The following is a 16,838-nucleotide window of genomic DNA, read 5'->3' as shown; positions in this document are numbered from 1 at the left end:
CTACCAGATCCAGGGATTGCAGAAGTTTCTTCTATAACCGATTTAATAAAATATATAGAAGAAATTCTATCTAAACCTCCACCAGGTTTAAAATCTCTTGAAGTGTTTTCAGGGATTGAAAAGAAACTTGAAAGCTTATCTCTTGATGTTGAGTTATACCTCCAGAAAGAACAAGAATCTCTTGAAAAGCTAAATCAAGTTATGAGGAATAATATTCATGTTGAAGTCGACATTTATTTACTATTCAACGAGAGAAATGCTCCTCCTCTGCGTAATTCAATTAATTGTAACAAACTAAACGAATTACAAGAGGAGTTGAAATCCCAGTCATCTGAGTATACCACTTCAAAGAATGAATCGATTCATTTCTCAATTCCTGACACTTACTATCAAGATAGTAGTATTGTCTTTTTTTATGAAGAAGCTAGGACGTCTCTTTTTATCAAAAGAGTTTCCCTTCGCAGTACTAAAAACTATCTACATAAACTGTTTTTTATAAGTTGGAAAACAAGAAATCAAAAACACAAATTTTTTTGGGTTCTCTTGAAGTTTTTTGATAGACTTATAAAAACAGTTCCTTAGATGTTTCTCAACACTACAAGATGTAAGAGTTGATGGAAAGAAACTCTTTCTTAGTGCCATGGTGAGCAAAACATTGTTCACCTCAATACAGCTTGTTTGTGTTGAAAGTGCATCCTCACCAAGAAATGCCATGTTATGTATACGGTGAGGGAAGCACATGAACTTGGGCACACATATTAAGTTGGGTATGTTTTTGAATGTTTGGTAATGTTGTAGAATTCGATCGGATTCTTTTAAAAAGGTATGTATATAAACTTGAGCAAGTTTTTTATTTGCTTAGAGTACTTATAATGATGTATGTACCTTGCTTATCATTCATTTCTACCTAACTTGATCTGTGTTTAAGGTTCTCAAGTGTTTAGGTTTGAAAATAGTAGTTCGGGATGTTTGGACTTCATGGTACTCCTACCTGGTATGCATAACATCTTTTAAAATCAAAATCCAGGAGTTCAAGTTCTCAGACTTGAAAATTCGTTTTTGTATACTTAACGTCGATATTCGGTAAACTTGTTTTGGCCGTAACTTCTTCGTCTGAACTCGGAATGACCTCATTCTTTTTGCATTCTCTTTTTATTTATATTATATTAAAAATGGAGATGAGAAACCTTGAATTTGGATGAGTTAATATTGGTATTTGGCATGTCTCTTGTTTTTGAGTGTTTTGCTCTGTTTCGTCGCACTTGTTCCACTGCTCTTGGATTTGGGCACTTGGATTCTTGGAGTAATACTCTTATAAGCTAATTTGTAGATTTAACAAGAATGTTGTTTGTGAATCACAAGGAAGGAAGTTCAAGAATGGGCAGTTGTACGCATTGCTATGGGATTCTTAAATATTCACAATCATCCTTTGTGAACTATGGTGCATGGTCGTTAATGATTTTGTATGTTCTTCTTTGTTAAGAAAATATTTTTATACGCCTTCGGTAGCTATTCTTGGTGTAAATCCGGGAGAAAAAGATTGATTCTACCCCCTAAGGAAAAATCATCTTATATGTGCATTACGAGTTTGTCTTGATGCCTAGGAAACTTCTTATGAGAATTTATTATTGTTTTTGAGAAGGATAACTAGAGTTTGGAATAGCCATTATTGTGATTACACATAGCTATGTCCAACGTTTACATCTTCATGTTTTTAGGTTTATTTGTTTAAATTCAAAAATTGTTTGGAAGATGATTTTTGCAGTATTAATCTTTATGGTTTTATGTATTGCAATTTGTTATAAGATATGTGTGTTTGCGTCCGTGAACTATGATTGTCCCATACTTTGTCAAAATTTAAGTCTTTCGTAAGTCGATATTCATGTATTGATAAAATAATGAATGGACTTTTGACAAATACAAAAGTTAAGCCTGTTATGTCGATTATTGATGGAAGATAGGTTAAAATCTTTTGTTTGCAAGGATTATGTCTATTGAATATTGTTATGCAAATAGTGATGGAAAATAGAATGAATCCTTGTGTATTCCACAGTATTGATCTTCCCCGATCCATATTTTATGTGTATACTGCAATACTCCATAAGGTTTTCTTGTGTTGAGTATATGAACGGTTGAGCTAATCTTTTCTTTATGGTTAACTTAGTCGTAGCTCTGTAAGTTCTCTTATGTCGAGCATTTCTAATTAACACAAGGGAAGAATAAATATGTAGTTCACACTACAAATACATATGGTTTTCGGATCATTATGTAAAGGGGAGTGGTTTCCATGTGAGATGGAGTATTGACCAAGGGGGAGTGATACATATCACCATAGTATTGTTGTCGAAGTTGTGATAAAATTGAACTTTGATACTGTGTAATAATACTATGACACTGTATAATAATGATCGAGAACATTGTTTTCTCATTGTTATAGCTACGGATTTTCAACAACGATGATGCTGAACTTACAACCTTTGGGATCATTAGAGTACTTGGAAGTGACGACGATTTCGAGTAATGTTGAATAGGAGCTACTAAAGTTTCTTTATCTTTTTTGTATTCCATATGTATTGATAGTTTTGTCACTAAAATTGACAAAAGGGGGAGATTCTTAGAGCATTGCTCGGTCGAACTCGCATGCGTTGCTATCTCAAGCAAGTTTGTCAATGTTAGTGATCAAAACTATAAGTCTTGATTTCTAGTCTACTATAGCTAAGTCTAGGATTAGGATAGAAAGTGTAATTGAGATCAAGAGCTCCATTGTGAATCATCGTACAAGACGAAGATCTACTCAAGGAACCGGTGGAACTTCATCGACAAAAAGGTATGTAGAGACTTGAACTTATCTATCACTCAAAAGTATATCTACTTTATCTCCTACTTTGAGACAAAAGTCGTTTTGCTATATAGACTTTGATTATACACATTTGCTATTTCGAGCCGAGTATATCTCACTTATCTATTTCTCGAAATATGTGTTGGTAAGATTTCTCTTTAACCGAATTCATCTTTACCTAGTGACGAAAGTCATGATATGTTTCAATCACTTTGAAAATGGCTTTGACGAGAAATGGTTTGTGAATTACAACTATATAAAATCCTCTAAGAATGTTTCTATCATTGAAATGGGAGTTTAGATTATATAACCAATGGTGGATATAAGCATTGTTGTGGAAACACATATATGTATAAGTCATTATTCCTTGAACCGAAGTTTGCGAACTTTGTTGAACAAGAGATCCAGAACAAGAGCCGTGAACTCAGTACGCGAACCCAGTCTGCAAACTGGCGTAAGTTCTCGACCCGAGAAAATCTGCTGGAGTTTGTGAACTCTTTCCGGGAACTTAAGTCCGCGAACCTAGTCTGCGAACTTGAGTTAGGTTATATCTAAAGACGATTGTTTGTGAACTTATACTTATATAAATTAATGAATGCATTTTGCAAACCGTGGCTATAAAGTTCATGAACCGATTCAAGTGAATCAAATCGTCTTTCTTCAATTGTGTCTTGTGTAGTTACATAAGATTTCCTTACAATTGAACAACTCTCTAACTAGTTCATTTGAGTCATTTGAACTAGTTATGGTAAAGAAGAATATGGTTGATATGAGAGTGATCATATGGATAACTATTTGGTTAACTATTGTTGAACCAACAAATGTACATGTTTGGGTACGGTTACACAAACTTAGAAACGTGCATTTCATTTGTGTATAACAAGCTAAGTTTTCGATCTAACGGTTGAAAGATATTAGCTTGAATATAATCAGGTTTTCATACAACGGTGAATATTGAATTCTTTGTTACTAATCTAACATTGATTGCAAACCCTGATTTGAAAGACTATATAAGGGGAACTCTATCATCTTTGCAAAACTAATCCTCACACCTTACGTGTGATACAAGTTTGTTTGCTAGAGTTGATTCTCCTTTAACCTTTGGTTTCTTCTTAAAAACCAGGTTAACGACTTCATTGGGATTGTGAAGCCAGACCGATACTACTTTATTGTAGTTGTGTGATATAATCTTGCGTTTTCTATCGTACGAATACAATCAGAAAGATTGGCTTGAGATTGATATCTCTGATAGGAAAGATGTAAAAGTAATCACAAACATCTTCGTCTCATTGTTTGTGATTCCGCAACATCTTGTTTATCTACCATACAATTAAGATTGTTATGAGGTGATTGATAATTCTAGGCTGTTCTTCGGGATTATAAGACCGGATTATCAATTGGTTCTTGTTAACCTTGATTTATCAAAAGACGGAACAAAACCTCCTGGGTTTATTTGTGGGAGACAGATTGATCCTTTCAATAGACTTGTCTGTGTGAGACAGATTTGTTTATTTCAAGTTTTCGACTTTGGGTCGTAGCAACTCTTACTTGTGGGTGAGATCATCTAAGGGAATCAAGTGCGTAGTATCCTGCTGGTATCAGAGACGTACGGAAAGCAACTGTTCCTTGGATTAGTGTGGGATTAATTGGGGTTCAACTACAGTCCAATCCGAAGTTAGCTTGGAGTAGGCTAGTGTCTATAGCGGCTTAATACATCGTGTGTTCAATCTGGACTAGGTCTCGGGGGTTTTCTGCATTTGTGGTTTCCTCGTTAACAAAATTCTGGTGTCTGTGTTATTTCTATTTCCGCATTATATTGTTTATCTTTATGAAATAATACAGGTTGTGCGTTAGGTTCAATCAATTAAAATATCCGACCTCTTGGTTGTTGATTTAAATTGATTGACACTTGGATATTGGTCTTTGGTACAATCCAAGTTATCTCTCTAGTATTTGATAGCAACTCGCAGATTTCTATTTGCTTGAGTATTGATCAAATTGAGAGATTGAGATAATCTAACTCGTTGATATAATTTTAATAGATTGAGTCTTGTTGATTCTCTTAAAAGTATATTAGAGTTTGTCCATACAGATTGCTAAGCGAAATATTGGGTGGTGTTGTTAGACCCCCGCTTTTTCACTAAGAAATACGAAAAGAGATTTGAAGCAATCGAAGGGATATTCTACGTTTGAGGATGGCATTCATTTAGAAAATAAGAGTAATCTTTTCTGTTCTATTCTTCTCTGATAGAGATGGTTGATTATATATTTTAGGATTTTTTTTGTGTAATACAGGGTTATTGATCTAATGCATGATTGCATCTTCTTCATATATATAATGTGACTTCAATTTATTTAAGAAAATTTATGTATTCGATAAGAAAGGAGCGCGTTAAGGTAAAAGGTCAGTTTCAAGGACTGTTGAAACCAACTGGTGTTGGGAACCTCGAGCAACTTCTCTGACTTTGAAAGCGTGACTAAAAGCTAATGTCATATTCTTTCCTTTTTAGATGGTAACTAACAGTGTGCATACCTTCGTAATTTAAAGAAACAATAAACAATAATATTAAGGTTGGTTAACTGGAACCGTCAAATAGCTAATCTGATATAACTCTTCTGCTTAGTAAAATTCCAATTTCATAATTAAAAAGAAGATGGAAACAACATGGAGGTTTTTGGTATACCATGGACCAACAATATAGCAAATAGAATTGCAAATTATCAAACATGATAATTTGCTGTGTGCGGCTCAATATCTACGTCTAAGGTTGGGTTGCTCGTTTATTCCTAGGTTTCTATCGAATGCTTTGTCCGTTGAGGGACTCAACCTAGGACATTCGAGCTTGCTTAGGCCTCTAATGTCTAGCGGACAATTATAAATAAAACTCCAATATATATTTGTATATTAAACAATTTAAAATCATACTTTCTCTATACTCTAATATTAAACAACCTAAAATAATTCTTACAAATTTCTCTTAATTTGTTATTTAACCTTCCTTCATAAACGTTTTTTTTCTTAACAAGAAATGTATTTTATAGAGTTTGTTGTCTAACGTATACTTAATTTAAAAAAGATATCAAACGCTTTTGCAAAATATTTAATCTTGATCAGCTTGTTCAAGAAACCGACAATCTTAATAGTTGTGACGCTAATAGAATGTCAGGTCGTTTTAATGTAATTGGCAAAGAAAAGAAAACAAGAAATTTTGGGAAGTTATGATGATGCAAAATGAATCGACGCAAAATGAGCGGTGAAACTGAAACTGATAAGGTAAAAATAAATTAAAATTTTCAGTTCATAATAATTTTTTTCTTTTCGTCATTTAAATTGTTTGATTTGCAAACTGGAGCACCGTAAAACCTAAGAAGAGGGGTAAAGACCAGATAATAGTAGTTTCAAGTACGAAGCATGTTATTAAAATCAAACCGTTATAAAACCGTGATCTCTTGGACGCTTATGTTTCACCATCTTAATCACAATGCCATGCTACACCTTATATCTCAAGCACATCCAAAGACTACATGATGGAAATTTTCAAAAGGATGCATTTTTCAGTAAAATGTTTTTCTTCATGAAATTTGGTCTAACAGTAAACCAAACTTGAAAAGATCAAAAATCCGGGGTTGTTCAACGTATGTTAGGAAGCATAATCCTAAACGACCTAAGTTAGGAAATAAGACTTTTAAATGTGCATTTGTAGGTTATTTACTTAACAATATCACTTAAAGATTTTCGATCCTTGATACTTTAGAGATAATAGAGTCTGTAGATGTAAAATTTTATGAAAACTTTAAGAGGAATTATTTTGAAAGTTGTACCTAAAAAGGAGGGAGTACCAAGTACACCATCAACTTTTTCGTGCGACAACATGTATAGACAAAACCTAATACAATTGCAAGGCTATTTAAATTAAATATCCTTGAACAATATGCATACATATTTTTCTCTTATCTATTACATGATCAATATGTCTAAACTAAAAAGTCTTTGAACCTGATTGTGTAAAAGATTTCATGGGCGATCTCACAAATTAACCTGCTGAAAACCCATTCTTACCTAGTATAGAATTCGTGGAGACTAATGAAAACGATGAACATTATGCTCCTAATCGAGATGTGGAAGATACTTCTGAACCTAGAGGGAGTAAGAGAGAAAGAATAAAGAAAACCTATGGTCCAGAATTTATAACATATCTTGTAAAAGGTGTTAAGAATGAAATTGTTAATATGACTGGGTATGTTATGCATGTTGATGATGATCCTAAAACTTATCAAAAGGAAATTCTTAAGAAACTGAATAACATTCAATCAAAATTGCTTATCTTATGGAGAAGAAGCATCAGATTATTATGGCATGCGATTACACTCAGCACAATTATAACGCATTAATACTTCTAATAGTGGTTCATAATAATAAGATAAAAGCATTAAAACATATTGAAAATAAATAAACGAAAAACAAAAATTTGCTAGTTCTTTTTTTTTTCTTTAGACCGATTTTGTGCATACTCTATAACGAATGTGTACACGATATTTCAGTCTCGTCTATTGATTCATTTTTGTGAGTTATATACAATGAGGGATGAACGAGATTCTAAATACGCATGTTGATAGGACCACCCATTATCTACTAGTCGACCGTATCAAAGCCACTTCTTTTAGAAGAGCTTTTGTGAAAATTGATTAGTTTTTTCATTTTTGGATATCAGTAAAAAATGCTTTCTAAGTTTATCCAATAAAACCCCGATACTTTTGGGTAGAATAAAAGGAAGGGGGAAACCTGAATTCTATTATTTAAAGAAAAACATCAATATTCGAAGAATCATCTTTTATTTTTTGTTGGATAATTAATTGATAGGAAAAAAATTGGTTTTTTGTAAATTTCTTTTTTTATTTAAGAATTCACGAGCAGTAAAACCCATTTTTCTATTAAATTACCTCAATAAATTTGAGGTTTGAGGCAATACAACTTGGTGGAGAATAAACACTCCACTTACCATTTACACTTTCATGCATCGCCAATTAGTATAACGAATATGCCAGATGATCAATTACATTTTTGAGGAAAATAAAAATTTCGGATCAACAAAAAATTTCCTTGTGGTCTTGAGCACATGCACCGGCAACACCCTTGTTTAGGAAAAAGATGACTTTAACGTACAAAGCTTTTAGAGGAGACTAGTGTTGAAGATGATTGTCAATCTTTTTAAATCTTATAAGGGTGGTTTCCAAGCATAAAGCATTTAGGCAAGTTTACCACTTTTGCACCCACTATGGGCATAGAAAAATGGCGAACATCACCGGCTAACTGGTATGTTTACCACTTAGCTAGCTGCGATATAGAATCCAATGCTCGGTGGTCTCGATGTCTCTCGTTGGTCATTATAGCGCCTGCGATATAGTGATTATTGCTTGATGTTATTATCGCCGATTCTGAGGTTCATCATTCAACTTTCAAAACTTCATTCATATACAAATACTCAATTCCAAACTAACTTCAACTCACAAGTCACACCTCTTACATATTTCTAATAATTTTACACCTCTTCCGTACCTCTTAAAACTCTTCTAGTTTTTCGTAATATGATTCTACCATGACTGAGTTTATAGAAAATCAACATGCCTCCGAAAATCAAAAATGTGTTGACCGAGTCAATGTGCAAAATGGAAGAATAAACCGGGGTGCAAAATTTATTCTCACCGAAGATTAATGTATTTGTTATGTTTATTTTAACGAAAATTGAATGAATGGTACACATCAAAAAGGTAATAATTTGTGGTAAAACATATTTCTGAAAAACAATGCATAAAACTCTATAATCGAGACGTGAGTGGTTTAGGTGTCATTAAAATCAATAAGGAAGTAAGTTCATCTGATCGGCTAGTGCGAGTCGGTCGAAACATAAGTAGTTGTGAAAGCTTGATGGACCTTGAACAAAGATGTCCGGACAAGTGGCTATACATGAACATGAACAAAATTCTAATATGGAAGTTGATATGAGATCTTAAAAGTTTTTCCCAAATATAATCTAGTCTTATCATTTTAAGTAAAATTTTAATTAATTTCGTAATTCTCAACTTTGGGCTAAATGTAAGTTTTATATTTTGTTATTTTCTTAACTAAATGTATATTTAGTTAAATGAAGTTTTAATTAAGTATTGTTGAATTAAATATATAAGGATAATTTTCAACAATATTTCTTGTTTTAAGTCAATTTTGGAATTCATCAACAACTGAGCATTTTATATAATACTGAACTTCGAATAACTAATAAATAGAGCGTCTTCTTACAAGATATAAACTTGGAGAATAAAAACTTAAATAAAGACTTGAATGAAAAGTTATGATAGTCTTCGACTTCTTGGTTTTTTCATTTGAATAAACTTCCATTCAATGCACTCTTGACAAGATTTTCCTTTGCTTTTTCCCGTTACTATGGTTAACTTTCAAATTTCCTTTGTCTTTACGTTGATTTTCCTTGCCTTGAAGTCTTCTTTGGTTTTAGCTTCATGTTTCAAAAACTTGAAGACTTCTTTTCTATTTTCTCATTTCTTTATAACTGTAAGATATCTTGTTAACAACAACAACTACTACTACAGAAAAATGAAGTTGGGTTTGAAATTCTGGCATTCGAAATTTTTTGAGATTGAGAAAAAAAAATTTATGTAAAAGGTAAGTTTGATAATCACATGTTCATAGGCCACAGGGAAATAGCCGTTAGAGATAGAGTTTCCATCGTGTGAAATAAACTAAATCGCCAGAAGTAAAAACTCTATCGATTGCGTGATAGATATGGTTGTTGGATGGAACATATCATAATGAACTATTTTCCCGTAATGGCGTGTCTAATTTCCAGGCCACCTGATATAGCAATGTAAAACTATACCAGGGTGCATGGTAACCGAACTCATTACTATTGGATTTTACAATATTATGTTTTTCCTTAAAATTTAAATAAACTAATATATTTTTCCTTAAAAATAAAGATTTTTGTTAATTAAAGGGAGAGGAAAACGTGATCAGAGGAGTGCAAAAAGCATAGTCAAATCGCTAACTAGGACCAATTCGGCATAATTTTTTGACTTAGACTAAAATACCCTGACTTATTACACGCATTCCTCCCACAAGTTATATAAATATCTTTTCTTTATTATTGTTTGAAAAAACTGTGAACCCGGAACACAATGTAACTCAAAATAAATAAATAAAAGAACTCAATAAAGATGAACGAGTCAATAATATCAGAAGTTAGAAATTAAAACCATATCAAATCAACAAAGAAAAGGGATGAATGACTTGTAAAAGTGATTATGCTTCATCCAACTATTGACGTATGTACATATTTTTTGCTTGTGTAAAATTGACATTATGGTTTGTGTCTGCACTAAAAGATTCAGTGCGTGGGAAATGGTATAGTAACAAACCAACTGGGACTATCCCAGGTAGCTAAGGATTGGATTCCCAAATTATAAGTTAGGAGTTCAATTCCCGCTGATGTTTGATAAAAAAAAAACCTTTATTGTTGACATTAAAGAGCAACGATAATTACTTGTTATTAGTTAAGTAAGAATCATCAAATTTAGATTTTCATTTTAAGTTCTAGTACGATTTCAACAATTGGACCCGAAAATTGATTAATTGGAAAACTATTATCTCTAAGAATAACATTGCCAAATTGGTTTTTCAAGTATTCTAAAGTTTTGTTCGAGCTAAGAGGAAGATGATATGAATTTTTGAACGTATGTGAGGAATACTTTTGATAAGTATAGGTATTTTTGCCCGAATTTGGAAAATATATCGAGTTGAGCTTACACCGTGTTTGTTTATTCCTGATTCGTCCGAGTCATCTGGATCTGACTGAAATCACATGATTTGAGTCAGATCCAACTCAATATGTTTGTTTTGAATCAGATATGACTCAAAAATATATGAGTCAGTGGTTTGATCCCATGAATCAAGGTATTTTGTTACCTGACTCATACGGGTCCGAATCAAAAATCGACTTGGATCTAACTCAAAATGGAAAACAAACGGTCTGCCATCTGGCTCGCGGCGAGTCAGGAATTGATTCAGATTCAAATCGCGAGTCAGATGCAAACAAAGACGGTGCTAACGAGTCAATTCTTTTTGCATTCCAATGAATCTCATTATTGCTCTCCCTTTAATAAAAATCAATAAGCCACACAACACCTTGCGCGTCCAGTCAACCGCCCATTTTTTTTGTGGATAACAAAAAGCCTGTTCTTTTGTTTCCTCTACCCTAAAATAATTTTGCCTCCCCATAAGAGATTTTCTGGCTCCGCCCCTGCTAGTCTCCTCCCTCTTTTTTCTGTTCTTTTCTTCATGCATCTTCTATAGAGTTAGAGAGTTCCAAAATTTTTAGAATAACCTGTAAGATTAACCCGATTGACATCCAAAGAGAAAATCTGTTCAGTTGTTCATTTTTTTCTATTTGGTCTTTCACTTCACACAAATATGAGGACGAATCCAAGGCTTGTTCTTGCGTCTCTGAGATTAAAATTTGGTCACGACTTAGTTTATAAATGTAGGCTCCTTCTTCCTTCATTTCAAAGGTTCGCTATTCTACTATCATTTCTGCTCTCTCGTCTCCTTCCCTCCGTTCATCTGAATCGGTAAGATTTCATTCTTGATATTAGGGTTTGTAATAGTTTAATTCTTTGTTTTTGATTCTTAAACCTGAATTTAGGGCTGAATATTGATTTGTTTGCTGTTTTCATGGTTTTTTTATCTGTGACTTTCTTGATATGACTAGGGATGAATAGTTTTCGGTTAATCAAATTTCTCTTATTTAGAATTAGGAAATGCTACAAATTTAGTGATGAATTGTGTCGATTAATCAAATTTCTCTCCAAGATTTCTTTAGTGTTTGGAAATATCACCAGCAGGTCCATTGTTTGTGCTGAGTTTTGTGTTCTTGACATGTTTTTGGATGATCATTATGCAAATCTTTTAGTTGATATGTTTCTTCTATCAAATGCAATCATTTGCTTTTCCTCAATTCTATTGTGATTCTCATCTTCATTTGTATTTGTTTTCAGGTTTAGGTGTAATGACTTCAACAAGAAGTCTTCAGGTCAGCCATCACTTCAATCTGAACTCATCATTCCTGAAACACAATAGGAATACAGTCACTCACACATTACAATTTTTACCTTCAAAATCTGTCATATTACCCTCAAAGCTTAGCTGTTCCATGATAACTATACCCAGGGTGCTTGTTGGTCAGAGTTCAAAAGTTTTTCAACGTTCATCTCATACTTTCTTTAGATTCTTCTATTGGTGTGTTAGCTATTTGAGTGCTAAGATGTACAATCAAGTAACCGAGCTTCCAACTGCTGTCAAGACTTTGGTTATTATCGCTTTGCTAAGCGGTTTCATCGAAGAGCTTAGGAAAATCATGTGGGACTATTTCTTGGTACTTACGATGATGCACAAGAATCGGTTCAAAGTTGGCGATACCGTTAGGATTATCTCTAATGGAAAAATGGTCACGGGAGAGGTCAGTGATGTTGATAATTTTCATGTCTCTATTGCAAGAAAAACAGGCGGTGTGCTTGCTGTTCCAAATAAAGAGTTTATCAAGACCCTGGAGAATTTAAGTCAGCTAGAAGTGAAGAAACGGTTTAAGTTCGATTTAGTTGTGAAGATGCACCTCTCAGAGACAGTTGAGGCTGGAATTAGGAGTTGCTTTAAGAAGCTTGATGAAGATACTAAGCTATATACTAGCAATTTTGAAGTCAGAATGCAGAAGTTTGATGGGGAGAAAAATACTTTGGCGCTAAGTAAGTTGTTCTTTGTTCTTTTCCTTTTGAATTACAAATTACTTATCTCGGTTATGATTTCGAATTGACAGATAGTTTTGTATGTTGAAGTTGCAAGTGGCTTGTCTAATTCAAAGGAACAAATATGTCGTGACCAGCGTAAGTTGTCTTTGATACGACTTTCCTTTTGTCTCTGATTTGACTTTCTTTTGTCTTGTCTTTTACCCCGATTCTTATGCTGATTTTCAGGTTACTCTTGCCTCCAAGTTTCTAGATGTTCTGGGGAGGTGTGAAGCTGCTGATTCAAGATGACCCCAAACCCAGATGCATAGAATTTTTGGGCCAACTCTGAATTAGTAATAGTGCATGAAATCTTTTATCACTTTGTGGATTTCATAAGGCTTACTTTTACAAATGTTTGAACTTCATGAATCCCTATAAAATGTACTTTCACTGCATACGACATTTTTGGGTGGACTCTGAATTGGTATCAGTGCATAGTATCTTGTACCACTTTCAGGATTTCACAAGGCTTAGTTTTATGAGTGTTCGGACTTCATGAAGTTTACATGATGTACAGATGCCGTGTTTGCTTATATAAATATACAGAACTTTCTGTAAATTAACTTCCTTTATATTATCTCTTTCAGTTCTTATGTTAGTTCAAGGTAAAACAGGATATAATCTCAACCCTGCTTGTGCCTTTCTGTTACTGCGCTGAGCTTTCACAACTTTTTTTTTTAGTTCCGATTCTTCTTCTTTTTATCATGTTAATGCTGAGCTGGTTGGACATCTTGTAGTTGTTGTATTCCCTGTTTGACTATTAACTGAATGATATCAAATACAGGTTCCCCCATGTTCTGGGGCAACCTAGTCTCATATGTGACTTCCCTGTTTGGTGTTTAGGAATGCTTAAAACATGTAGTGATAATCAATAGTACAAATTAATAGTCTGAACATGTGCGGAAACTGTTTCATCATGTATGATTTTCAATGGTAGAGTTTGAAAAGGTTTTTTATGGCTCTTATGTGCCTAAATTGGTGCACTAGTAGTTGATAATCCGTCTGCAGGTACAACTCCTGCTGCTACTCCCTTGGGTGTCGCATGTGATTCTACACCGACTCCAAACATCAAAGATCGAAATGGGATGAAACTCCTGCAAGCATGTGTCATGTTACTCCATGGCGGGTGCAACTCCAGCTGCTGCATACACTTCAGGAGTTACACCTCTTGGAGGCATTGATATGGCATTGAGGTCTTGCTCCAACACTTGGGGCAATTACGCCTGGAAAATTTAATTTAGTGAGATGGTAAAGATGTTGAAGAGAGAAACAGGCCATTAAGTGACGAGGAACTTGATTCAATGTCTCCACAAGAAGGGTACGAAGTTTTAGATCCTCCATTATTGTACGTTCCAATTAGAACTCTTGCCGGGAAGCTTTTTGCAGCTCTTACTTTACTGGGTAACTCACTTTATCAAATCCCTGAAGAGAACTGTGGGCAGCATTTGATGTTCCGAAAGAAGCACATTGAGGGTTTCCATTCAGGAAACCAGAGAGGATTACCAGTACTTCGAACCACTGCTAAATGAAGGTCCTGAAACTACTGCTTAAGGTCAAGACTCAAGAGCGACATCTTCTAGTTTGGTGGAGGCCCACACTTTAACAGGATATTGCCTTCACTTATGCAACTGATGTTTGAATATCAAGAGCGACATCTTCTAGTTAAGGTTATAGATAGGGATTTGGACAAGTTGGATGAACTTGTACCGAACTTCTTGTGGTGATCAACCCTTTTCTGATAGATGAGGCTATTATGCTCGTGTCGAGGGAATGAAATTATTTCCAACCTGAGTACAGCTCTGGTTTTGCTACGATGATTGCTTCAATGAAGCCTGGTGTTTGTATAATTATGAGTATGTTAATTGTGAGGGCTTTCGGTGTTTCTTCATCTTCTGGACCCCCCCTGCTGCCTTTCTTGAAAGCTATCTGGGCAAGCTCGGCAGTGGTAAAGATTGTTCAGCAGATTTGAGAAGTGATTCCCCACTTGAGGTATCTTGTAAAAATCATAACATTGTCTCTGTTATGAGAACCTAAAGGTCAGGACCATTACTGTAATGTTACTGGCTGCCTGGCCGAAGCTTCTGCTCCATATGGTATCAAAAGTTTTGATTCTGTCCCGAAACCTTTGTGGAAAGGTATCAGATAACACAAGTGAGGTTTTGGCTGCTTTGTTGATAGCAATTGTTATATCATTCCCCTCATGGATGTGATATATGCTAGTTACTAATACCAACAAAGTGTTTCATATTGGTCTAGGGTTCCAGTCTCCTGATGAATAAATGAAGAAAACTGTAGGCAGCTTGTGGAAACAACTGTGGAGACTGCAAACAATTTCCGTGTTGCTGTTATAGTGGGAAGAATCATTGCGCATCTTAAAGATGAGAGTGAACCTTACAGAAGAATGTGTAATGGAAACTATTGAGAAGGTGGTTGCCAACTGGTGCATCTGATATTGATGCACACTTGGAAGAATTTCTTATTGCTGGCACTGTACACGTTCCAAGATGAAACTAGTGAGGATGCTAATGTTATGGTGAATGGGTTGGGGCCATTGTGAATGCCCTGAGGCAGAGTGAAGCCCTATCTTTCAGAGATGTGGTCCCGTTAAGTGGTGTTTGAACAAGGTGCTAAGGTTAGGCAGCAAGCAGCAGATCTCACTATCTAGGATTGCTGTTGTTATGAAGCAATGCCAAGAAGAACAGCTGAAGGGTCATCTTGGTGTTGTCTTGTACGAGTACTTGTGAGAAGATTACTCCGAAGTTCTGGGATCCATTTTAGGAGCTCTGAAGGCAACTAAAGATCTGCTTCCTATTGTGAAGAATTGGTATAAAAAGGTTCCAGAAACTGTATTGATCTTGTCGGTAGGATTGACGATCGTGGAGCAGGAATTTGTTCCTGCTAGGGAGTGGATGAGAGAATGTTTTGAACTTCTGAAAGGCCACTAGAAGGGAATTTCGAAAGGCTACCGTGAACACAGTTCAGTACATCGCCAAAGCCATTGGACCCCAGGTGTCCTGGCAACATTATTGAACAACATCAAAGTACAGAAGCTTCAGAACGGCTGTATGCACAGCTGTACCTATTGCAATGATTGCAGATACTTCTTTTTTTGCGTTCACATTTCTGCGTTTCCCTCGTGTATGACACTATGACTTAGGATTCTGCACCTAAACTTGCTGATCTTGTTACTCTGACTCCCAAACTGTCAAAGATCGAGATGGGCATGAGTCGTTTCACTCCAGTGCGGGATGCAACTCCAGATGCTGGGTATCAGCCCCTAGTAGAGCTGATATCAGCCCCTAGTAGAGCTGATATCAGCCCTTATCAATCATGGGAAAATGGTTCACTTTTCAAGCAACGAAACTTGATTATATTAGAGTGGATCTAAATGTTGATCTTGAAGTTCAAGATGAGTCTAGTGGTTGTGGGGTTAGATGATATGATATATAGCGTGGAGGAAGGGCATGTTTGGCTTTCTCTTCGCATATATGATCCCCACACGTTTGATAACTTGACTTTTAACTCTCATGGATGGAAAAGTTTGAATTTCCGCGTGTTAGGCATATATTACCATAAATTGGAATTTCGGAACATATTTCCACCGGATTTTGGGGCATATCCCCAATTTTCACTGTAAAATACCAGCAACAAAGAGTTAAAAGAGGGGAGACAGGGAGACGTCGCTTTTTTTAATCCACACTAAATTTACACGTAAGTCCCCGCCAGGACATCTGTCTCGTTTATAATCAAAGGAAAAAAAAGAAGAGGAAACGTGTTTTTTACGGTGTAAACCCTAGATGTTGGTATTCTATTTAGAGTTCTTTAGAGAGAACTATTAATACGCAGATTAATGGCTAATGACAAAAAAATTAGTCTCGTAAATTTCGTTATTCCGTTAAGTATTGGTTGTGCAGGTTTATGGGTTGCATTACAGAATAGAGACAGGTTGAATTCTATTGAAAAAAATCATAACAAATTTATAGAAAGGTTCAACTCTCTAGAAGAAAAACGTATAGAAAGATTCAACTCTCTTGAAGACAAACAGATGAAAAGATTCGATGCTTTAGAAGAGAAATATAATAAGATGGTTACTCACATGGGTGAGAAGACTAAGAAAGACGAGGAGAGATTTGAAGCAATAGAAGGGATA

The 16,838-nt window shown here is 35.0% G+C and overlaps 1 protein-coding gene and 1 pseudogene across 2 annotated transcripts; both read left to right on the top strand.

Moving 5' to 3' along the window:
- The first annotated feature begins 11,110 nt into the window (after nucleotides 1-11,110).
- On the top strand, nucleotides 11,111-14,576 carry LOC113348196. Of its 2 annotated transcripts, none has more exons than XR_003359539.1 (4): nucleotides 11,111-11,476; nucleotides 11,903-12,646; nucleotides 12,718-12,784; nucleotides 12,875-14,576. XR_003359539.1 is itself a non-coding variant. In XM_026591900.1 (4 exons), exons 2-4 carry the CDS (start codon nucleotides 11,914-11,916, stop codon nucleotides 12,916-12,918), a joined length of 825 nt encoding a protein of 274 aa, XP_026447685.1. In that variant the 5' UTR covers nucleotides 11,112-11,476; nucleotides 11,903-11,913; the 3' UTR covers nucleotides 12,919-14,576. The 2 variants fall into 2 exon arrangements, 1 of the variants encoding a protein (XP_026447685.1); XM_026591900.1 differs by having other exon boundaries at nucleotides 11,112-11,476; nucleotides 12,737-12,784.
- Nucleotides 13,457-16,406, top strand: LOC113351501 (annotated as a pseudogene).
- Nucleotides 16,407-16,838: the final 432 nt, after the last annotated feature.

This window comes from Papaver somniferum, chromosome 2 (assembly GCF_003573695.1).
Source record: "Papaver somniferum cultivar HN1 chromosome 2, ASM357369v1, whole genome shotgun sequence".
In the NCBI taxonomy this organism is placed as follows: Eukaryota; Viridiplantae; Streptophyta; class Magnoliopsida; order Ranunculales; family Papaveraceae; genus Papaver; species Papaver somniferum.
Note: the sequence above shows the minus strand (reverse complement) of the source record. Positions and strands in the feature narration are given on the sequence as shown.

Coding starts and splice junctions, on each gene's coding strand:
- LOC113348196 (XM_026591900.1), top strand. CDS start 11,914: ATGACTTCAACAAGAAGTCTTCAGGTCAGCCATCACTTCAATCTGAAC. Junction 12,647..12,736: donor GAAAAATACTTTGGCGCTAA/GTAAGTTGTTCT, acceptor TGTATGTTGAAG/TTGCAAGTGGCTTGTCTAAT. Junction 12,785..12,874: donor ACAAATATGTCGTGACCAGC/GTAAGTTGTCTT, acceptor GCTGATTTTCAG/GTTACTCTTGCCTCCAAGTT.